This window comes from Strongylocentrotus purpuratus, unplaced genomic scaffold (assembly GCF_000002235.5).
Source record: "Strongylocentrotus purpuratus isolate Spur 01 unplaced genomic scaffold, Spur_5.0 spur5_scaffold_19, whole genome shotgun sequence".
Taxonomy (NCBI): domain Eukaryota; kingdom Metazoa; phylum Echinodermata; class Echinoidea; order Camarodonta; family Strongylocentrotidae; genus Strongylocentrotus; species Strongylocentrotus purpuratus.
In genome coordinates this window covers 19,312,614-19,337,435 of record NW_022145604.1, presented here as the reverse complement: position 1 = coordinate 19,337,435, position 24,822 = coordinate 19,312,614, and the positions used below count along the sequence as shown (strand labels likewise).

At 38.1% G+C, this 24,822-nt stretch overlaps 1 protein-coding gene across 1 annotated transcript in view; it reads left to right on the top strand.

The window, feature by feature from the left end:
• Nucleotides 1–24,347, top strand: part of LOC580477 (rho-related GTP-binding protein RhoA-B) — a 39,603-nt gene extending 15,256 nt beyond the window's left edge. The window contains exons 3-5 of the mRNA XM_030990522.1: nucleotides 13,884–13,993; nucleotides 18,092–18,226; nucleotides 22,366–24,347. Coding sequence (XP_030846382.1) covers nucleotides 13,884–13,993; nucleotides 18,092–18,226; nucleotides 22,366–22,644 — 524 coding nt within the window. The 3' untranslated portion in view covers nucleotides 22,645–24,347. The remainder of the gene's footprint in view (nucleotides 1–13,883; nucleotides 13,994–18,091; nucleotides 18,227–22,365) is intronic.
• Nucleotides 24,348–24,822: the final 475 nt, after the last annotated feature.

Below are 24,822 nucleotides of genomic sequence, written 5' to 3'. Positions count from 1 at the left end.
GTGTCAAATCATGGTCCATGGTCAAATAAAGACAGTGTGGTCTCTTGGCTGCAGTCCACTACTAGTCTGCGCTCGTTTGCAGGTACAAACTGTCATTGGACACTTAAACAGTTCCATATAATCCTGATTCAAGCCTTACTCAGTATTGAGCCTATAGAGTGACATAGGATGTGAAATCTACATAATCTCACAGTTCAGGCACAAGGGTTGGTGACTGGAAACTAAATTCATACCTTGAGTTATGAGTTACTACATGTAGTACATCTGAATGTATTTATGCCTGCTTTATGTAGACCTATGTGCTTCCTCAGTAAAGCATGACTTTGCTGAGTATTGACAGTATTAATGAGTGGACCAATTGACAGAATAACTGTTCAAGAATTAAACAGAGAAAAGGGAGAGAATAAACCTTTGTTGTGTATTTCTTTCTAAATGTTCAATCGGTTCAATATCCTTATCAATAGTTTAGGCCTATTTAAGGTAGCATCAAGATGGTATAAACTCTTTGAGGCCCCCATTTTGTTTGATTCAGGCCTAGAATAGAATGATATATACACAACAAACATTTGTTGGAGAAAAAAATTACTCTTATTGTTGAATATTAAACAAGGTACTGATAGATAAGAGGCAAATTTCTGGTGAATAAAGTACCACTTTTCCCTTTATTTGTAACTGTTTTTTTAATGCTATAAGGTACTGAGGGATAATTGGAAAATGTGCCCATTTCCATTTTATATATACCCCCTTTCAATTGTTTACACAGTGGCTTTTAGGTAAACTGCCTTTTCGTTTTATTTCAAGTTATACCAGTAGGTACTTTCTACTTATTGTGACACTTGTTTTCACTGTTTGTTGCCTTTAAAAGTTGAATTTCAGGTGAACAGGAATCATAATTTTGAATCATGCTGTGACTCAGCGTCAGCTGTTAGGTCATGTGACCTCTGTCATGTGCATCATATTGTGATCAAGATGGCCAAACTCCAAAATAATTTCTTGACTACCCCCCCCCCCCCCCCACAAAAAGACTAAAATATTTCTTGCGAAGCGTATTTCACTTTCTCCTCTTTTCTGTCTTCACATCATTGTGTATAGCATCAAGATTTGCCAATAATTCCTGATTCTTATCAATTCTATTTTATTAAATTCCTTTCTACACTTTTGCTCATAAAATTAAAATTATTCTTTCTTACCACTTTTTGTCAAGTCATTGTTAATATGATATGTTATATTCTTGATATCTTTGAACTTTATTGATCATTCTCTGACTCTTTAGATTAATCAATAATGTTCCAATAAGATGTAAACCCTTTTTATCAAGAAATGATCACAAGGTCTTCAGAGGTAAGAGAAAAATTATTCCAACTTTATGGGCAACAGCGTATTCCTCTTTATCTCTCCCGTTCTCTCTCTTACTGCCACCCCCCCCCCCCTCAGTTTCTCTCTTCCCTTCTATTGCTGTCTTAGTGCTTTCATTAATGCCTCATTGAAATTTATTGTTGAGTGATTTCATACCACAGTAAATCATTGAGTGCACTTGTTGGAGTTATATGCAATGGTCACACTACCTTGATGCATCTCTCTCTTGATAAAAAAAATTAATTGAAATATAAGAACATTACAATGATGCAAATACAGTTTCTATGGATTTTACAAAAGTGTACCGGTACTGATATTGCGCTTAATTAGTTGATTTGTCAAAAGCTTTTATGAACAAGTTCTAACTTAACTTCTTATAGGTATTGTATTAGTCATTGCCAAGGGTTTCCTTCTTACTAGAGTTAGCTTGTGTTGTGTCATCATGATGACAGTCTCACTGCATTGACGACCTTGGCAATGCCTTGTTAGCATTAGCGTTCTTCCTATTCCAATTTTTCTTCCTGATCTTCTCCCCCCCCCCCCCCCAAAAAAAAAAATCCTATTTGTTTTGCATGCAGTGCCTGTGTGCAGTTTCTAGATCCCTTCCTCTATCCTGATTCCTTTTACACAGCTCTGTAAGCATATAGTCTTCAGCATCCCATCATATGCACTCACTCATGCATGACCGTCCAGGCGCTGTTTTGTAAATTTCGGATCCATTTGCCTTTTTTTTGGCGTACCTTTATGTCCACTGACTATCAAAGATGAAACAGATTTCTAAATAACCTGCCCTATAAAATGCCATCTTCATATTCACAATTTAAATCAGAAATGGAAATTGCTGAATTGCTGATATAATAAATATGATAGGCAGTTCTAGTTTGATATGTTATCATCATTGTTTCTAATGGGTTTAGCTGATCAAAAATAGATGTTGTTAGAAAGGGGAAGACCAGATGCTATATAGGGGTTCATGTTATGCCACTTAACCGATCCATGTTTGGTCATAGGTAAGAAAGTGTCTCATTTCCCATGTGTATCTCTCCTCTTTGTATGGTTCTTTGTATCAGGTATTAGCTTCATTGTCAATTCTTCTCACTAGAGCTTGTATGGTATCATCATGGTGACAAACTTATTGGATGTATGTTATCATCATTGTTCATAATGGGTTTAGCTGATCAATGGTATATAGCATGAAGGGAGGGGTGGGGGGGGGGGAGAGATGAGTGAATAGTATTGTTTGACCAGATACTACGGGGGTTCTCATTATACCACTTAGCTGATTTGGGTTTGGTCTCAGTTGATTAGGCTTGGGTTCCTTAACCAATTATCACATTTAGTCATTTATTATGTGCGATGAAAATACATTGTCTAGTAACATTCTTATGACATGCATGTACCTGTCAATCAAACCCATTTGGACCGATAATTATATTCATAGTAGGGATCTTGTGGCAGAGTAGCCTTGTGAATTCTCCAATTAAGCAATCTACTGCCGTTAAGATATGTATATTTAATTCATTACTAGGATATTTTTTATACTATGACCTATTTATCAGGTATATTATTTTATCAATATGGTTTATTAATGAAGAAATATGTTTCTTAGTTTTTAACTTGTCACATTATTCATTCTGCTATCTGTCTTTGTTCTGAAATGAATACTGCAACACGTACACCACTTTATAGACACTTTACAGACACTTCACTTTAGTCATTTATTTATGTTCTTTAAATGCAGTTTCAAAACATCAGTAACTTACCAAATACTTTATTAACGGGTATACAATTTAAATTTCAAATTCAAGATTGATTATCTATTTTTATGCGTATGGTAGGACTTACAGACTAGTTGAAAGTTATCTCGATTTTATTTGGTCCTGCTCCTTTCCCATAATTTAACTGCCTCCTTTTTTAATCTATTCATGAAATAGAGAAATCCTGGGGAAATCAAGATAATTTACATCCAAAAGTCAATATATATATATTCTTCCCCCTCTCTCACATGGTTCAACCGCAAGCCTACTGTATATCTACATCACCATGCAAGCCGATACTTATAAGCAACATCTAATATCTTTTATGTTTTATGTTTTCTCTTCTTTGTTTTGACTATGTTATGCATGAGCAAAAGAATTTGTAGTGAGAAAGTTTTGCTTAAAGAAAATCACCCCACGGCATACATATATGTATGTTGGAAAAAATTCACATACCAAATGGGACAGAACCTTCTTCTCATTTAAAAAATATTTGGATGATAAAGTTGTAGCAATTTGACTTGGCCTGGCCAGGCCTGCCATACCAAGGAGTTAGCAAACTGAAGCAGTAGCTGAATGTGTCAATGCCTGCCCTAAGTAATTCTAGACGCTCATGAGCAAATGACTGCATTCCTATTCACTGGAAAATCAATTAGCAGGTGCATTGTGTCTGACCTGTAATAGATAAGTATGATTGTTTCTTGATTGGTGACTAGGAGTCAGGGGCGTATCCAGATTTATGTTTACAGAAAAGAGGGGGGGGGGGCGGCTCACAGAATTCCCAAATTTTTCTGACAAAGCTCACCTCCCCCCCTCCCTCCTAACACAAAGTTTTCTCAATATTCATTGTTTAGAGATCAGGTGATGATTTGGACCAAAACATCCCTGAAGAGGATTATCAGATTTTTCAGATGTTTTGTTTCAAATGTTTAAAGGGTTCAATTTGTCCATTGTGTGATTAAAGGATATCACATTGGGCATGATCACAAAGACTTTCAAGAAACCAACTTAAAGATGAAGTTGAGTTCTGGTCATGCGATTGCATTGTGAAAGAAACGGTGTGGAACCGACCAGAAAAGGTTGATCATCTAGCATATACAAATTTGTGTGTATTGCAAGGTTCTGGAATCATCAAAATGATAAGAAATGTGGCCAAGTCTTGGTAAAGTTACAAACACTTGCACAGAAAGATGTATATGGGACTACACGAACACGTGGCGTAAAAAACCGGCCCCCCGATTTTTACGATGTTACATGCATATTTAGAATATGAAGGCATTTGAAGAGCCAATCTTTTCAAGGAACATGTCTTAACTTGTGTTCTTCCACACTTGCATAATACGAATGAGTAATGCTCACAAATTATTTTTCACCTCTTCCCAGAACTCAACTTTCTCTTTAAGCATCAAAATCAATTTCATTACCCTGTAGTATTGCCTTTAGAAATAGAAGAAATGTTTAACATGTGATTGCCGTGTTTACACTGTTTAATAGGTGATGCACAATTGAGGCAAATGAAACAGCCACATTGGACGATTTCTTGAAATCTTTATGATTGGGTTATTGGTTTGGAGAGGGTAAGCACAGGCCATTTGTGTCCCGGCCCCTACCCAACCAAATTCACCTCTGTGTTTATAACCAGTGCACAGTAGCACAACATGAATTCACCTTGAGATCAAGAGGGGGGTCTGGTTTTATAGTCTGTGTGTCCATAGTGATAGCAGGTAGCATTGCAGATGAAACTTGGAATCATCATCATCTCCATGGATAGAATTGGAGGAGGAATTATATGGGCCATAGGGAAAGAACATCATGTTACACTTTGCCTGTTCATGTACATTGAGGAGACTTATTTCCATGGAAACAACAAGATGTAATTATAGGGCATTCAATACTACTGACTTGTACTGTGATCATGTGTTTTTGGACCCCAAAGTTTTCTCCATACCACAACTGAACTATATAAAAGGGGCCCAATACATACAGACCCTTCAGAAATTTCAACCCCCCACCCCCCATTTTAATAGGACTTGTTTAGTTTAAAAGAACCCTAAATATGTATTACTAGTAGACTTGATTTATTAATATGAGGTAAACATAACAAAATTGTATTGTAAATTCTTTAATCAGTGTGATAGCAGAAAGTGGAAATGGGAATTCCATGTGCAATTTTCAGCAAGTTCAGCTATTTACAAGAGTAATGACTTTGAATGTATGCACCTAGGCATATAGTGTAGCTAGACAACTACTGCTGCTCATTTATTTCCTGACATGTTTCTCTTCACAACATTGGAAAAAACAGGTTATGAAAAGTTCATGATCTTGACTCCTGTCTGATACATGTCATTGTCCTGTATTGTGGGTGATTCAGATTGGTAGTGTCATGTCTCAGAGACTTGTCTGCATATGAAGGTGTCAGTATGTATTTCCACTCAGTGCAACATGCTTATATTGTGTACAAGGACATAAAAGATAAGCCTTTTACACAGTCATGAATTTCAATGAGAATGGAAATTGTCTTTTCTCCTTCATTCCTTCTCCACTCATATATTAGTAGTATTTTCTTTTTATAACTTCACCACCCACCCCCCCCCCCCTTAGCGTTGAAATATATACAAGAGCAGGTTCAATAAATGACATTATTGCTATAAAATGACCATATTGTGCATGGATTTTTTATTAAATAGATACAATTGTTATGCCCCCCCTTTCATTCATATTCTAAATCCCTGTGCTCTCCCCCCTTCCCCCCCTCTCTCTCCCCCCCCCCCCCTCCCCCCTCTCTCTCTCTCTCTCTCCCCCTTCTCTCTCTCCCCCCTCTCTCTCCCCCCCTCTCTCTCTCTCTCTCCCCCTTCTCTCTCTCTCTCTCCCCCCTCTCTCTCTCTTTGTAAACTATATAACGAAACCGAGAAGTATCGATGTTCTATCATAACTTAATCACAACTATAATTAATGAATGATACATATTTGGAAAGCTTAGAGTCTCCTCTTTCATGTGATGCTACTCAGATAATGCATATTTCACGCATGAGTGATTAAAAGCAATTTGAAGGAAAGAAACCAAAAAGACATTTGGTGGGCGGTATCTGAATTTCGAAGAAAAATTCACATTTCTAGAAAGTTGAGTTTCTGCTCTTTCATATGACACCTCAATCAGGAAAAATGAGCGAGGAATGACAAAGTTCTGTTTGTTTGAAGTAATGCTTGCATTTCCATAATTTTATGAAACAAATTCATTTTCACTGGCGGGCACTGGAGTAGCATCAACCAAAAGGGGAGACTCTAAGCTTTCCAAATATGTATCATTCATTAATTATGGTTGTGATTAAGTTATGATAAAACATCGATACTTTTCGGTTTCGTTTTTTCTGGGACGCACTGTATTACCAATTTCATGACTATGCTCCATTATGATTGCCCTAACAAAAGTTGGCGTAGGATTTATGACTGTTTTTACTCATTATTAGAACAATTAAGAAGTCTTGCAACATTCTCTTCTCAATATTGTTTGTGCACTGTTGACTGTAATTAATGTGCTCTCTATAGCAATAGCATTCAAGGAGTATTATGAAATTACCAGTCACAAGGTACCAACTACATGACTGTGCTCCATTATGATTGCCCAAACGAAAGTTGGCTTAGAATTTATGACTGTTTATTCATTGTTTGAACAATTAAGAAGTCTTGCAACATTTCCTGGCCTTACAAGAGGGAACTATTTCAGTGAGGTTCAATAATGTTGTGAAATTTCTTTCTCACATATTTTTGTATACATTTTAATACAAAGACAATTAATGAATATTTCAACTACAATGTCCAGTTGTACACATCCTTTTAAAGCTGTAAGTAATTATCAAAACCTTACATTCTGCAACAAGGGAAACCTTGTTACTCTCTGAAACTGTTAACGAAGAAAGTTGCCCAGCTACCAGTTCGAATACACACCTATCTTGTATGCTGAAGATCCATGGACGTAACTCATTAACAAGTTGTTTACCCGTAGCCCCCTGTATGTTGCTTTGATCTTTGGTTGAGGAAGACACCACACACGTACAGTCTGGACACCTCATTAAGCTGATGGGCCGGGGGAAGACTGAGCATGCTTGTCATGTCAGGAGAAGTCTCATTGTTAAATGGAGAAGACAGGATGATGCAGGGATGGATTGGGTTTTTTATAAGTATCACCACTCGCATCACCTTTAAGATGGTGTCTAAGGGGGGGGGGTGTCAAGCTTATACAAATACACGATGGCCTATTAAAGGTAATGCAAAGTTTTAGGAAATTGGATGGATAGTAATTCTTTCAAATTTTGATATATTTGGATGCCTCTGTGGATGTATTATAAGCACTAGAAAATTTAGCCCCTTAAACACTTCTGCTTTCGAGAAATTGAATAATAAAAAATTTACTGGTGCTCTCTGTAAATTTTAAATAGTGCCTAAGGCCATTCCATGGTAGCTGTGACCATGAAAATCTCAGAATATGCAGTTCTGATATGTAATTTCCAAACAGGAATAGCAAGTAGGTCGATTGTAGTCAGGAAACATTGTTTTAAAGCTAAAGTAATATCAGTCTTGACAGGGAGCTAGATACAACATAAAGAGTTTATTATTTACAATTTCATCACTTTAGACTCGATTTCAACCTCAACAACGATCCTTGAATATTGGAAAAATCGCATATGCTTCCAATATGTTCATTTGAACAAATGACCCTATGCCAAAACTCTGTATTTCCTTGAAAGCTTGTTGCATTTTCTTTACTTCTTGTTCCTATTTAGTTTCATGTAATCATTTTGTATGGTAAAGAATTTATTTCCAATGGTGAAAATGTATTTTCTGATGTTCCCATGGTAAACAGTTTATATTTTATAGCAAATATATTGACTATGAATTACACATTTATTCTTTCTTCAATTTCCATCTGAAATTATTTATTTAGATAAACTATAGAAACATATTGTGCTTTGAACAGAAATGTAGTAGTTTAAAATTTTATCTCCCTCCCTGAATGACTTTGTTTTAAGTTCATTGAGAATGTTTTTTATTCTGTCATGTAAATCATTTCTAGCAACATTTACCTTACTGTTATTTGAGGCAGCAAGCAATAAGGGAGACTGCATGAGCATGTCAGGAGAAGTCAATTTTTTAAATGGAGAAGACAAGATGATAGCAAGATGGATTGTTTTCTAAATATAAGCTCTGGAATCACCTTGATTGGCCTTTGGGATGGTGGTGGGATGGTGGTGGGATGGTGGTGGGATGGTGGTGGGATGGTGGTGGGATGGTGATGGGATGGTGGTGGGATGGTGGTGGGATGGTGGTGGGATGGTGGTGGGATGGTGGTGGGATGGTGGTGGGTTGGTGGTGGGTTGGTGCAGGGAGGGTGGTGGGATGGTGGTGGGATGGTGGTGGGATGGTGGTGGGTTGGTGCAGGGAGGGTGGTGGGATGGTGGTGGGATGGTGGTGGGATGGTGCAGGCAGGGTGGTGGGTTGGTGCAGGGAGGGTGGTGGGATGGTGGTGGGATGGTGGTGGGATGGTGGTGGGTTGGTGGTGGGATGGTGGTGGGATGGTGGTGGGTTGGTGGTGGGATGGTGGTGGGTTGGTGCAGGGAGGGTGGTGGGATGGTGGTGGGATGGTGGTGGGATGGTGGTGAGATGGTGGTGGGTTGGTGCAGGGAGGGTGGTGGGATGGTGGTGGGATGGTGGTGGGATGGTGGTGGGATGGTGGTGGGTTGGTGCAGGGAGGGTGGTGGGATGGTGGTGGGATGGTGGTGGGATGGTGGTGGGATGGTGGTGGGATGGTGGTGGGATGGTGGTGGGATGGTGGTGGGATGGTGGTGGGATGGTGGTGAGATGGTGGTGGGATGGTGGTGGGATGGTGGTGGGATGGTGGTGGGATGGTGGTGGGATGGTGGTGGGATGGTGGTGGGATGGTGGTGGGTTGGTGCAGGGAGGGTGGTGGGATGGTGGTGGGATGGTGGTGGGATGGTGGTGGGATTGTGGTGGGATGGTGGTGGGATGGTGGTGGGATGGTGGTGGGTTGGTGCAGGGAGGGTGGTGGGATGGTGGTGGGTTGGTGCAGGGAGGGTGGTGGGATGGTGGTGGGATGGTGGTGGGATGGTGGTGGGATTGTGGTGGGATGGTGGTGGGATGGTGGTGGGATGGTGGTGGGTTGGTGCAGGGAGGGTGGTGGGATGGTGGTGGGATGGTGGTGGGATGGTGGTGAGATGGTGGTGGGTTGGTGCAGGGAGGGTGGTGGGATGGTGGTGGGATGGTGGTGGGATGGTGGTGGGTTGGTGCAGGCAGGGTGGTGGGATGGTGCAGGGAGGGTGGTGGGATTGTGCAGGGAGGGTGGTGGGATGGTGGTGGGATGGTGCAGGCAGGGTGGTGGGATGGTGCAGGGAGGGTGGTGGGATGGTGGTGGGATGGTGGTGGGTTGGTGCAGGCAGGGTGGTGGGTTGGTGCAGGGAGGGTGGTGGGATGGTGGTGGGATGGTGGTGGGATTGTGGTGGGTTGGTGCAGGCAGGGTGGTGGGATGGTGATGAGGGTTGTGTAGTGTGCAAGCACAAGTCAGTCATAGTGTATCTGAATTGTGAGACTATGCTGAGCTGCAGTCTGCAGTGGCGTACGCAAGGGGGGGGGGGGTTTAAAATCGGCCCAAAATTTCGCAACGACTCAGCCAGCCGCTGAATAAGCGGGGGGGGGGGGGGGGGGGTAAGGTCACCTTTTTTAGGTCAGTCATTGGCATAATTTTTTATTTTTTTTTTTTTTTTTTATTAAAAAAATCAAATCACAAGGGGGGGTTTCCAAAAAAACATACACATTAAAAAAAACTCAAGGGAGGGGGTTTAACCCCAAACCCCCCCCCCCCCTGCGTACGCGCCTGACTCCATGTGTACTATAGCTGCCCCTAATACAACCAGAGATTGCCGGGGTTAGACTTGGCTCAAGACTTCAGGAAATTGTATGAAATACAGCCTGTACTTGTCTATCCAGGAGAGAGGAGGCGAGAACTTCAGATGGGCATTATGCTTCAGTTAAAAAACTTGTCCTTATGCTAATTTTGCTCTGCAAAATTTCCCCCCCCCCCAAAAAAAAATAGACTGTCTTTCATTATTTTGTTAAAGCAAGAATGAGTTGAAAAAGCAAACATACATTAAAAGGGGGGAATACTTGAATTAAAGACCCTCCCCCCCCCCCCCCTTGCTATCAACTGAAAACACCAGTGTTAATCCTTCCAGTACATACCACCAAGCTTGCAAACACTAAACACAACACTAAGATTTCATGATACAAACATTTTACAATTGTATGTTTTTTTTTCTTATTATTTCATCTTGATCAAATATGTTCCATCATGAATATCAAAATTTCAAAATGTATTTGACAATTGTGAATTTCAAGGGAAAGGGAACCATTATGAGTCCAACAGTATACATACAAATAATAATTATCATATTGTATGATACAATACTTGGGCACTGAAAACTGCCTTCATCACTGCATGGGTTAATTGTAATGACATGCAGTATTTCTAATCAAAGTCTCTTGTCTGTTTGATCATGCAAGAAACCACTGAGTGATCAATGAGAAAAGGGATCACTCATTACTATAATCACATTAGACTGTATGCTCTATCTCATGTTCACGCTTAAAGATGAAGTTGAGTTCTGGTCGTGCAATTGCATTGTGAAAGAAACGGTGTGGAATCGATTAGAAATGGTTGATCATCTAGCATATAAGAATTTGTGTATATTGCAAGGTTCTGGAATCATCAAAATGATAAGAAATTTAGCCAAGTCTTGGTAAAGTTACAAACACTGTACACAGAAAGATGTATATTGGACTACACGAACATGTGGCGTAAAAATCCTACCCCAGAGTTTTACGATGTAACATGACATATTTAGAATATGAAGGCATTTGAAGAGCCATGCTTTTCAAGGAACATGTCTTATCTGATGTTCTTCCACACTTGCATAATAAGAATGATAACGCTCACAAATTATTTTTCACCTCTTCCCAGAACTCAACCTTCTCTTTAAAAGGAGATTGGTATGAATACAGTTTAACTCTTGCCTTTCTGTACATTTGCTCCTTTGCTAGTTATTGTGCATTTCTGCACACAAAAAAAATTGGCGGAAGGATTGCTGTGTACAATACAATGGTGTTGCAAAAAATAAAAATTTCTGGTCTTGATTAGCTCCATATAGCAACCCATGAAACACCAAGATTAATTAATCTTGCAGAGAGAACAGTTTGATAATCTTGAATAATCTTGAATATGAGGCGCGATAGCTCAGTCGGTAGAGCTGTGGTCTCGTAATCCGGTGACCCGGGTTCAAAACCAAGTCAATGCGCTAGTGCCCTTTGGTAAGGCATTAATCGTCATTACCAGGTTCCCTCAGAGAGGACCTAAAGCCGTCAGCCGTCTGGTTGCTTACTTACAAGCATTTATGCTTTCTTAGCAGTCAGGTAAAATAACCACCATCCATCAAATACAGAGTGGTTCAGGGAGATTACTTGTCAATTTGTGTAGGATAAAAAAGAGTCTAGAACTTCCCTCCAAATGTATTAACTGGAAACAAACTTTTCATGGAATGATTGAGTGACTGATTGTAGAATTTTAGCCGGATTGTATAAATGTATTGCTGAACCAAGCCAAAAGTTATAATGTTTGAAGAAAAATGAGATTAAAAGGGATACACTCAGTTGTACCAGAAATTGGCCAGGTAAATCTTACCAACAGCACAATAAGGATTAAAGGTAATGCAAAGTTTTGGGACATTTTGAAAATAGGCTGGGTGGTAATTCTTTACAATTTTGATATATTTGGAAGCCCCTGTTGATGTATTATCAGCACTAGAAAATTTAGCCCCTAAAACATTTTTGCTTTAGAGAAAAATTGAATTATAAATTTACAGGTGCTCCCAGTAAATTTCAAATAGCGCCTACATCCATCCAATGGTAGCTGTGAGCCTGCGATTATGAAAATCTCAGAATATACAGTTGTGATATATAATTTCCTAAGGGGATGGCCAATCGGTCAATTTTAGTCAAGAAACATTGTTTTATAGCTAAATTAATATCTTGACCTTGAGAGGGAGCTATATACAACATAAAGAGTTTATAATTTACCTTTTCATCATTTTAGACTAGATTTCAACCGCAACAGCGATCACTGAATATTGTAGGATCGCATATACTCCCAATATGTTAAAGATAAAGACCAGTGATGGTCATGCGATTGCATTGTGAAAGAAACGTTGTGAAATCGATCAGAAAAGGTTGATCATCTAGCATAGATGTACTGCAAGGTTCTGGAATCATCAAAATGATAAGAAATTTGTCCCAGTCTTCATAAAGTTACAGCACTGTACACAGAAAGATGTATATGGGACTACGCACACGTGCGCGACACATGCGTTTTTATCTCTCACACACCAATAGATAAACTAATTTACCAAATATATCAATTAGTAGGCGGTTTCCCGGCAAAATTTTTATCATCATGTATTATTCAAAACATATTCTTTCACATGATTGGTAATAAGAGCTTCCATTTCATTTTTTGAAATTGGGGCAAGTCCAATACTGGTTTTTACCTTTAATTGGAACCAAATTTATGACCCTATACCAAAACTTTGTATTACCTTTAACTGTGATGGAATACAGCAATTTCTAATCACTTGTTTTCTGTTTGATCAAGGTCTGAGCCATTGAGTGATGAGAAAAAGTTTGATTGTCATGAGAGGCTTACTCATCCAGTCATGCTTGTTAGCATGCACCCGAGCTGCATATTTCAAAGCGAAAGTTCACCTTGATATTGTGGTTATCTTTTCTTTTGTTTTTACTTTATTTTTTCTGGTCGCTGATGAATGAAAAAGAGCGGTTGCAAATCCATATTTAGTATTAGATCTCTAGGAACATAGCTGCAAAAAGAGTTTCATGAAGAAGAGCTGAAGGGGACATACTTGAAAAACTACCCTCAATCATCTTAAAACACCATTGAGATTTGTTAGTGATGATGAAAACCAGTATTTCTAATCATCTCTCTCTCTCTCTCTCTCTCCCTCTCTCTCTCTCTCTCTCTCTCTCCCTCATGTGTCCTTGATCATGCTGGGATTTAAGCCGATGAGTGATGAGAAAATGTTTAATCATAATTAGTCCAGGGTATTGTCTGTCTCTCCCAGTTTACTGATTTGACCAAGTCCATCCAAGTCTGTCCCATTAAAATCCTATCATGCTTGTAAGCATAAATATATCTAGCTGCACTTATCAACTAATGGAAAAGGTTAAAGAGAAGGATGAAGTTCTGGTACTGATAAAAAAGCAAAACATTTCATGAAATCCAACAAAATTTATGTTGAATGTTGAACTAACAGTGGGTAATAATAATTTTAACAATCTATAGTGATGTACCATAGCGATGCACTTTTGAAAGGTTTTATGAATATATCTGTTTACAGCCAGAAGGCTAAAATGTGTTAAAATATGTGAGTTAATGCCCCTCTGGCTCCAAACAGACAAATTGTTTCCCCAGTGCCCAGTTTTAGCTCCAGCTAACCTAATTAGCACACAGTGCATTGAAGGACTGTCAAGAAACTCTCAAAATATCAAAATAAAATGCTGAAACTGTTACCGGAAGTAAATTAACATATCCACCAGTTGTTATCTTTATTAATTGTTTACTTATATCCCTTTACCTTCAAAGAAAAAAAATGTTTTAAATCTTTGATCTTTTTCTCTCCTCCTTCCATTTGACAGGAAAGCCAGAGTATGACTTCCTTCGTCCACTAGCGTACCAGGACACAGATGTGGCTATCATCTGCTTTGATATCTCACAACCAACATCACTTGAATGCATCTCCCAGAAGGTATGTTGTCATGGTGATGATGATAATGGTGGTGGTCTCAGTGATGAGGGTGGTGATAATGATAATTAATCTAGGTTTAAGTACTGCTTAATACGGAAAACTGACTCTAAGCACTCTCATAGAAGTAAGTTATCATAGAGATGATGATGGTGGTGGTAGTGGTGATGATGATGATGATGATGGTGGTGGTGGTGGTGGTGGTGGTGGTGGTGATGATGATGGTGGTGGTGGTGGTGGTGGTGGTGGTGGTGGTGATGATGATGATGATGATGATGGTGGTGGTGGTGGTGGTGGTGGTGGTGGTGGTGGTGGTGGTGATGATGATGATGATGATGATGATGATGATGATGATGATGATGATGATGATGATGATGTTGATGATGAAGTTGATGATGATGATGATGATGATGAAGATGATGTTGATGATGATGATGGACGTTGTAGGGGTATTGGTGGTGATGGGTTAACATTGATGATGATCATGGTGATTGTGGTAGTGGTGGGGCTGGAGGCCTGGGAATGATGATGATACATGATGACCTTGATGATTGTGATGATAAATTGATGATGATGGTGATAATTTTCGTATCACATAATAGATGAATTAATCAAGATTAGAAAAGATTGGAGAATGTATGACATTTCTTTATGCTTCGATGAAGGTTTCCTGCATGGGTTATTTTAACAAAAAACGATTACTGATATTGTGCCATCATCACTTCATCACTTCAAAATATTTGGTTTGATTGTATTGGGCATTTAGTGAAATACCGGTATAAAATGCATAAAAGATCAGAATGTGAAAGCACAAAACAATTGTTGAGAAAGCATATGTTCATGTCATAACCTAGTCATAATGACATTAAACTTTAAAAGAAATTTGATCTGCATTGTAGCCCATTGCAAATCTCTGAGTGAGCACTGATTGTCTACTCAATATCTCATATTTGACCATCCATGAGGCCCTGTCTACACACAAGCCTCAAAACTGCTCATCTTTCAGAATTTTCCCAGATTTCATGCCGTTGTCATGGATATTTGCCTCTATGTGTGCATTCCACAGTGCAGACAGGTAAATTGAATTGAACTGTTGGGTAAGTGTTTTTTGCCACAGGGGGGCCTCCCGTCCGCTAATATTTGCATTATGTGACTGGAGGCATGCAATGTCACTTTCAATTCCAAATCTTCTCATCAAATTTCATGAGAGGAGATGAGTGCGGAGGTCTGCATTGGGGAGTTGGATTGTCGAGTGAAAATCATTGGATTACATGAGTGAGAGTACTATGTTTGAGAGAATGAGAGAGAAAGAGAGAAGATGGAGAGAGAGAGAGAGATAGAGAGAAAGTGATGAAAATGATGGAGAGAAGGAAAAGAATGGAAGGGATAGACAGAGAGATATTGTTAATGATGAAAATCATGAAGAGAGAGAGAGAGAGAGAGGGTGGGAGAAAGTTGTTAAAGGGATGGAGGGAGAGCGAGAGAGAAGGAAGAGAAAGAGAGAGAGAGAGAGAGAGAGAGAGAGAGAGAGAGAGAGAAGAGAGAAAAGGGGAAAATAAAGAGGAGCATATCATGGCAAGGTAACAAAGTTCATGAACATTTCATGCAAGAGGAAATTTCTGGTTTGACTGTTGGAGAGGAAGGGAGAGGAACAGAGAGAGATAGTAAGACAGTAAGGAGAGAGATAGACAGAGAGAAAAGAGATAGAGAAAGAAGGCTCGTTTATACTGTCAAATACCTCATTTTTAAAAATCGCGATGTTTTGCACTCCCGTTGACACTTATGCTGAAAAATCACTGACTGAAAAGTTCAGTGATGTTTTTGCGTGTTTTGGTTGGTAATGCGCATGTGCGGTTTTCCCAATGTAAAATGCGTCTTCGATCAACTGTTTTTATGCTTTCTACACAACAAAACAAGACAAAAGACTTGATGCATGGCTGATCATCAACGAAACAGAGTTAAGTCTTTTGACAACTCTCTTTGTTACTATGGCAGGCAGCCAGAAAAATCAAATTTGTTAAACCAAAGCAAGCATTACTTTAAACAAACTGACCTTTGTTATTCCTACCTCATTTTTCCTGATTGAGGTGTCATATGGAAGTGCAGATAATTGACTTTTTAGAAATGTGATTTTCTCTTTGAATTTCAGATACCGCCCGCCAAATGACTGTTTGGACCCTCTCTTCAAATTGGTTTTAATCACTCATGCGTGAAATATGCATCATATGAGTTGCATCAAATGAAAGAGAAAGATCTAAGCTTAACAAATATGTGTCATGTACTTATCATGATTGTGATTAAGTTATAACAAAGCATCAATAATTCTTGGTTTCCTTTTTTTCTGGGTATATAAACATGTTTATGATTTGATGCCCTTCTGGCTCACAGCTGACATTATATTATTTGAGATCCAAAACATAACTTATCACTAGGGTCATCAGTAGAGATTAGTCTTCCTTTTTTTCATGTCTAATCAATAATCATTTAGATTGTCTTTTTTTAAGATAAGCACATTACAGTCTTTTACTTCTCCTGTATCTGCTCTTTCTAAACAACTGTCATATTGTGTTGTTTAGAAAGATGATATATATGGGGTTGTTTTGAAATCCTCCTAAAGTTGTGAAGTATTTTTCATTATGTTGCATCTCTTTACACTTTCGGTTTTCTTCACAATTTGTTTTTCTTCCTTTTCTATTTGAAGGTTACCATTCTCCAGGAATGATTAAGTAACTGTAAAGCATTCATTGAAACATCTCAAAACCTATTCAAATGTTTGTGGTGAGACAGTCAAATAGGCAAAGCAGAAACAGAAGCAGATTTTTCTCCTTTTTTTATGGGGGGGGGTACAGAGGGGTTCAATGTTTTTCTAGAAGGGGGAGGGGGCAAGAAAAAATGTGGTGGAGCATTAATGTACATTTACTTTAAATAATACTGCGAGGAAGTGAAGCAACTAGGAAAATAAAATAAATAAATAACATGCATTTCCGAATTTTTTAAATTGACAGGACAGACAGAAACAGGTTATAATACAGAAGCAAATGGTTATAGCATGCATGTTTTGTTTTTTAGGATAAACTACGAGGGACTAGAAAGTATTGCAGTGCACCTCAAAAGGCTCATATAGTTGTAAGGTATTAAACCCCCTAAAATTAAAAAAACCCTGTATAATAGTAAATGAGATTAGTTTTTTTATGCTTCATATAACGTGTCTGTATCTCATAACACATGAGAAGGGGCCAGTCTTATGTTCAGTTGTATTGCACTCCTTCCCCTCCCAATTTTGCCCCTTGCCCAGCCCGTCACTACACCATTATAAATAAGGAATTGACTGCGAGTTACCTACATCCATCTTCCTAGTATACAATATTGATTTCTCCTTGCCTTTAGCATAGCACTAGTTCACAAAGCTCTATATTTTCTCACTAAATATTTTTTTGCAATGTACCAGGAAGAAACCTCGGTTTATATCCACCCACAAGTTTCCCATAGTAAACAATGAAAATAAATTAGTACTTGAAGCTACGTCCAATGTCAAGTATGTGTGAAAGTGAAAGTTCTGCTGTGGGGTTGTATCTACAAAACCATATGTTCCATTGGTAGATAGAATTTTTAATTGCTTGGTAATTTTGTGAATTACTTGAAAATGATATCCTTCCTGGATCTACCACACATAGGCAACATAGTATTATGTTTTTACTATCAACAATGCAAACAATGCCACCTTCTTCATTTAGTTGGGTGATATTTCAAGTCTGAACAACAAAATGACATTCATGACATTTATTTTACATTTGCATCTACCTAGTTCCATTTTTAATGTCTTGATCTTGGTTTCATTCAAGTCTATTCTACATTTGTTACATTCCAGCGGTATCCAGAGATTCCCAAACACTGTCCTGAATATCTGGTGATTGTTGCCGGATGCAAGTCTGATCTACAAAACTATATTTGCATTATTTACAGATTTGTTTCATCATGATTTGACATAGAGTTCTAAACACCTCAGTTCAGGCTCCAAACAGATGATTAAGTCAATTTTTGACAGTTTTCATCACTTTTTTAAGCTTGAACTATTCATCAATTTTTGTCATAATCTTTCAGTGGTTTCCAGAGATTCGCAAACACTGTCCTAAATGTCCAGTGATTGTCGCAGGGTGCAAGTCTGATCTACGAAACGATATTCACGTCATGACCAGGCTTACAGAGATGAAGATGATTCCAGTGTCGCATGATAAGGTATGTTCCAATAGAGGATATGAGTTGCAGATCCAGGATTATTTTATATGGGAGGATCACCATTCCAAAATCTGTGACTATGCAAAGTCCCCTCCTATATTTTTGAACAGCAATAAGATTATCTCTAGCTAATTGTACTATGTGACTAATTCAGAGAGTACACACTATATTGTCAATTGCAATCCTATTTCACCTCTGAAAGTATTTGTATTCTTTTGTGAATGACCTTTAGAAACTGCATGAAAAATTGCAGTATCACTACCGGGTACTCTCATGTAAATCAGCATTGTTGAAAGAACAATATCATTTCAAATTTAAAAGTGCTACTCTCATAAATTCATTAAATATATTGCCAAATTGCCATACATGTATGCGTGGGTCCATTCATTGAAGGGGCACCCGTATCATTGGAGGGGGGCAGCATAATTTCTATCCAGATGGGTGAATTCAGAGGGGGAACCATGATTTTGAAAAGAGGGGTTTGGGATATGACAAGGAAAAATAATGTCATCAAGGTTATCTCTTAAAAGAGGTGCCACATTGTAAGGAAATGCAAACAAATATTTAAAAATAAAGACTGTTGAGGGAGGGCAGAGTGGAAGGGGTGGTATCATCTTCTTTCACGCCTCTTCTTTCTTGCATCACATACATCTCTTTTCTAATGTAACATTCACAATGCTTTAATCATCACTCTAGTCCATTGTAAGTTTTTTGAATAATTGAAAGCCATAGTGCTCCAAAAATTAATTGAATACTTAGTTGGGAGATATTCTTTGGAAAAAAAAAAGATGGTTGGTATATACTGTTGCTTCTGCGCAAACTGGCTGGTTTGCAGACAGTTAAAGGGGAAGTCCACCCTTATAATAAGCTGGTAATAATAAAAGTAAAAGAAAAAAAAGTGAAAGTTTAAGCAATATCCTTTCAAAAGGAGGAAAGTTATGAATTTTCAAAGTTGTCATCAGTGAAAAACAAATTGGCACCACTGTGATGTATGTTGCAAGGTCCTCTCCGTGATGAGTAGCCTAGCTAGAGCCAGGGTAATTTTGGAGCCCCAGGGCCCATGAGTACCGTACATGATGGGTATAAGCTCTAAAATATCCATTACTACTACTACTACTACCATTATTAATTTTATTATTATTATAAGAATTATTATTAGTATTGCTGTTGTCGTTTTCATCAGTATACTTATTATAATCATTATTGTTATTTGTATCAGTATTATTATTTAATAATATTATTATTGTAATCTATAGTGAATGGGCAAAATATTTCAAAATGTATACAAACTTAGAATAATATACATTTATACCTCCTAAAGAAGATGATTGAGTGTCCTTTTAACTTGGTGCTGACTAGTGCTGAGTATAGGGTAATGCATTTTGATCCTCCAATCTCCACTGTTTTGAATGCCTGTCAGATTAACTTGCAAGAAATGTACATCATCACGCTTAAAGATACTATGTCCCTTTTGCAGCCAACCTCAAATTCTGTAGAACTTTGCAGGAATTATGAATATGTCATGTATGTCCTATCTGTGAAATTTAAACGTTAGCAGTGTCCTTATATTCATATTATGCAAGGAAACCCGTTTACTTGCTAGACTTCACTGTCAGACACTATTGTCTTTTTCTGGCTTTTTCTTCTTCTAACATACATAAAATGAGCTGTAAAGGATTTGTCTACATCAATAAACCACTTCTTGTAATGGCCAAAATTAAACTGATTGAATCTTTGTGCAGCATAAAACGTACGACCATGCGGTACAATGGTCTGAAAATCAAGACTATTACCTATTGGCTCTATAGCTCCTGAGTCGATTTGACAACTAATTGTCGTTTTTTGTTCCCACTTAAATACATTTTCAAGCCCCATTTTTTTAAGGGGAGTTCTAAATTAGTATTTTCTTTCAAATGCCATTGGAAATTAACCTTTTCATTTTTTTGGCCTGCAAAAGGGACATAGTACCTTTAAAAGTACATGTAATGGTTCTTACACGCCTATACATACATCCTCTGTAAAACTTTGTTTTGTAGGTATTTTTTAATGAAACTGTGGAATAAAAAACAGAATGTGGTTGCTATAGAAATGGGGTGCCAAGGGCCAAGGGCATTGCATTCAGAAGGGGTGAAAAACATTTGAGGAAAAGGACCTAGGAATCAGAGAGAGGAAAAAGAACTTGAGGAAATCTGCTTAGTTGGAAGGAATAAACGAATGAGGCAAGATTTATTTTGATTGGCAGATTATATTCTTCACATTGGACTGTTCGTGGTGGTTGCAATGTCTACCACATGTGGATTTTTTCAACTGTCTTAAAGAAATTTTATGCTGGAGCATAATGTATGTTATATACCTCACTTAAGAAATCCAGCCATCTGATTGGTCGAAATGGCATTCATAAACTTTAACTAATCCTGCAAAATTCCCGGTAAAATTCCAAACCCATGTGATAGTTCAAAAAAATAGTTCTAAAATCCCAGTTACCATGGTTTACATGTTAAAAAATGGTTTGAGCGATCGCGGATACCGTATGTGTGCGAAGAATTGGTGGGCATTTTTAGTACGGCAATATATCTCGATTCAAACAAGGCAAAAATGGCTGTAGAAACTCTCCCAAGATTTCAACTTCTGGATGAGGATCAAATGCGAGACATGCTGACAGCAAGAACACCAAAAAGGGTACGTGAAATCTTCCATAATTTTTTTTTCAGTAGGCCTAGATCTAGATTCTAGTACGCGACAACCAGATGCTGGTGATTGTAGTGATTTGTACGTCACACGGACAGATGCAGATCCTTCCCGTAGAGATTACACACATCCCTATGCATTTCCATTGGCCATTGCGCACTCGATCATTCTAGATTGGTCGATGTTTTAATTACCAGAGATTCAAACTAATATTGCTCGTGATCCTGAAGGTGATACTCAATAAGTGAGGTGTCATAAGAAAGCGCAGGGTTTTCTCCATATTCCCCACAGGGCCGGTCCACCCCTAAAATTGTAAAAAAATCTTGCTTAGACTAGAATCTAGATCTAGTCTACTCTCAAAGAAACACTCATAAAAAACAACCGTGCAGATAAACAAGAGAAAGGCCAAGGTGGTGTCATATTTTTTTTGGCATATAAAAGTATTAATGACTGCTTTAATATTCAAGAAATAGTTGTTTTTATATGCTCAAGGGAAGGTTACAATAGCCCAATTGTAACCTTCGCGAGAGCATATAAAAAAAACTATTTCTCTCAAAGCAGTCATTAATACTATATTATTCATGTGCACAGGTTTTCCAGCTGCTATTTATGGTTACATATATTTAGCTAAGACTATGTCTTGCCCTCAAAGGTATATGAAGAATGATTAATGAGACATAATGTTGACCGACCACCAACACTGAGCATTATTAGTTTTGTATGTACTTGTATGTAGAAAAAAAAACATTCTTAGAAAAAAAAGCTTTTTGGGGGAAAGAAAACAAATTTGACCCTCGTGTAATTGGTGTAATTGGTGACATACAGTCCTCAAGAGGGCGACATGCATTGATTAAAAATATATTCATTTCACCAGCTGGTTAATATAACATTGGAAAGTGACCTGCCAGGACAATATAACAATTACAACCCTTGCAATGGATATCACATGACAAGCTCTTGACCAATCACATATCGGTATCTGTCTAAGCTATCTAATATATACAGGTATTTCGATTATATTACAAAAGGATCTTGATTTTATTGCAAAAGCATTGTTCATTATATATCCCATTGGAGGTAGATACAGACTACAGATACATACCGGGTATATATTACAAGTACCGGTAAAGAGAAATTGTAAGTTGAAAAGTAACGAAAGTCGGATCGTCATACATGTACACACACTGTTTATGAGGGCAATGTCCTGAAAGATATTTTGAATTGCATTACGTTACCAGGTACCCATTTTTAAACACGAGAGAGACAAGTGTGGGTAAAACACCTTGTCCCAAGATTACAAGCATTTGACATGGATTGAACCCAGGGCCTTTCATATGAGAGTCAAGGGCGTTGATGCGCAGTACTCCCATTACATGATGTCATTTCTTGTATCACAAATGTTAACTCTCTCTCTCTCTCTCTCTCTCTCTCTCTCTCTCTCCCTCCCTCAGGGTAGCACGCTAGCATCCCAGATTGGAGCCGTAGCATATGTAGAGAGCTCCGCGCGGACCAACACATCAGGCGTACGAGAAGTGTTCGAGATGGCGGCCTTAGCATCCATCGGCAAACTCAACCTACAGAAATCCTATGTGGGCTTACCGAATGAAAGCAAAAGACTTTCCATTACCGAGTCGCTGCGTTTCAGGAAAAGGGCGGAGGTGATGACGCCGAAAGTGAGAGTGAAATCAATGGTGATAGACAAAGACCGGAAGTCTTGCTTGGTCATGTGATTCAAAATTTCTGCAGCTCATAGTTTGAAATCAGATTCAAATTTGTAAGGATCATGGACTCAAAACTCTCAACCTGTGATGCAGGATAATACTTGTACATTTTTCCAGGACCTTCAGAATTAGACCTGGACTTGTATGCAGCTATGATTGGAACTTAGAAGTCTTGGCAGGACCAAGACTAGCTGTTAAGACTAGTCCAGAGGAGTCTTTATGTAATTTCACCATTGTTTGTGAGTGGAAATCTTCTGGTCCTGAAGAGTTTGGAATCAGAAAAAGGTTGGTTTCAGAACTGACTGGATCTACAAACTTACAAAGCAGGCTGAAGACAGTGCTGTCATTTCATCAAATGTTCTGATCTTGAAGACTTGATGATCCACAATTCTTGTTTCAGAACTGACTGGATCCACAAAATGGGCAAACGGTCCAAATGTGCTACACTCTAATATACTTCATCATGATTGCGACCATTCTTCTCAACCTCTGATTGTGATTAGTATAATTCAGTCCTATGAAGAGAGACTTCTATTAGTGGTTTTTTTATGTGTGCTTTATTAAAGGAACTTACAAACTTGATACTTAGAGATCCATTTGACAGGCCTGAAATATTTTGTAAAACCAACCTTGGTAAGAAATAGAATACAGGATCTTCCCTTGGAATATAGAGACTGAAAATTCCTACTCAATCCGAATTCCTAACTTCAACACTGGTCCAATCACTATACTAAACCCTTAGTCTATGTATATATAAGAATGCAAACTTTGTGCAGCAAATGACTTAAGCATATACACTAAGCTCTGTGTTCTAAGATGTGAATGGACATGTGACCTGTATTGCACTTTACGTATTGCCCCATCATGTCCTAACGAGCCTTAAACCTGCATCCTCTTAGAAGTAGAGCAAGTGTTGGGGTTACCATTTTATATATAATTAGATTGGATCAATTAAGATCATCAAAATTCTATCATATTGTACAGGTACAGTTACACATTTTTTTGTGAATGCTTCATTGTTCATCTCCTTTTCCTCAATGTTAGAAAGATAGTTAGTGGAATTACCTCACCTTCCATGTGATGAAACATGTGACAAAGGGAGAGGTTACACAGGAATTGTGCAATGTTATTGAGTTGAAAGGCAGTTTCTTAATTATCCTGGATTTATGTGCTTAGAAACTAAGAATGTAATTTGCAAGGATATAGATGTCTATGTCCTTTTACTAATGTCATAAATAAAGCATTTATGGGTCAATTTACTTCCTTGTAAGAAATAAGAGAGTGAAACCATTGAATAATGCCCATAATTAACCAGCAACTAAGAGAGTATTTCATGCTGGCAAATTACTAGTTAATGGAATGGGAGATATAATAGTGCAATTTGCTCATGACCCATATTGTGTTATCGTTGAGTCATAAGGGAAATTTATATGTATGTAAGTTTTACTTAAAGGCGCTCATTATTCAACATTCAAAGTGATATTATACTTACCCACACTACTAAAAAACAATGATTGTATATCCTTCCCACAATGGAATCGGGCAGTTATTGTTATCTGTGTAATTGCCAATGAGATATACATTGTGGAACACTATCATGCTATGGAAAAAGTCTCAATCTCTCTTTCTTATTGTCTCTTATTTCCATTTATTCATCTCACTCTCTCTCTCTCTCTCTCTCTCTCTCTCTCTCTCTCTCTCTCTCTTGCTCTCTCCATCCCTCCCTCTACATCTCTTTTACTCTCTTCCTCCTTCCCTTTTTTTTCTCTCTCTCTCTTACCCATTCTCTTTCTCTGTCTTTTTTCTTTCTCCATATTAGTATGTAAAATCTTTGTTTCCAAGCCTTTTTTGCAACCATAATTTCTTGTTGAATATTTCATTTTCTCCCCCCTTTCTGCTCGGTTTCATTACACTCTTTTTCTCTTCTCATATCTATTACTTCAGCAAAATTGTAATTTAGCATCATGATTCTTTTTTTCGATGAATATTGTATAATCTAAGCACAGCCTTTGATGGATAAGAATGCTCATTATGATCTAAATATCATGTCAGTCAAGACCAATCTTTATTTTTCTAACGACATTATGATGAGCATGATTTATTGAGAAAAGCCAAAAATGTTTAAACCAATTGTCAGAAATAGTGATCTCTAGTGATCTCCTATAGTATTAAATGACTAATGAGATT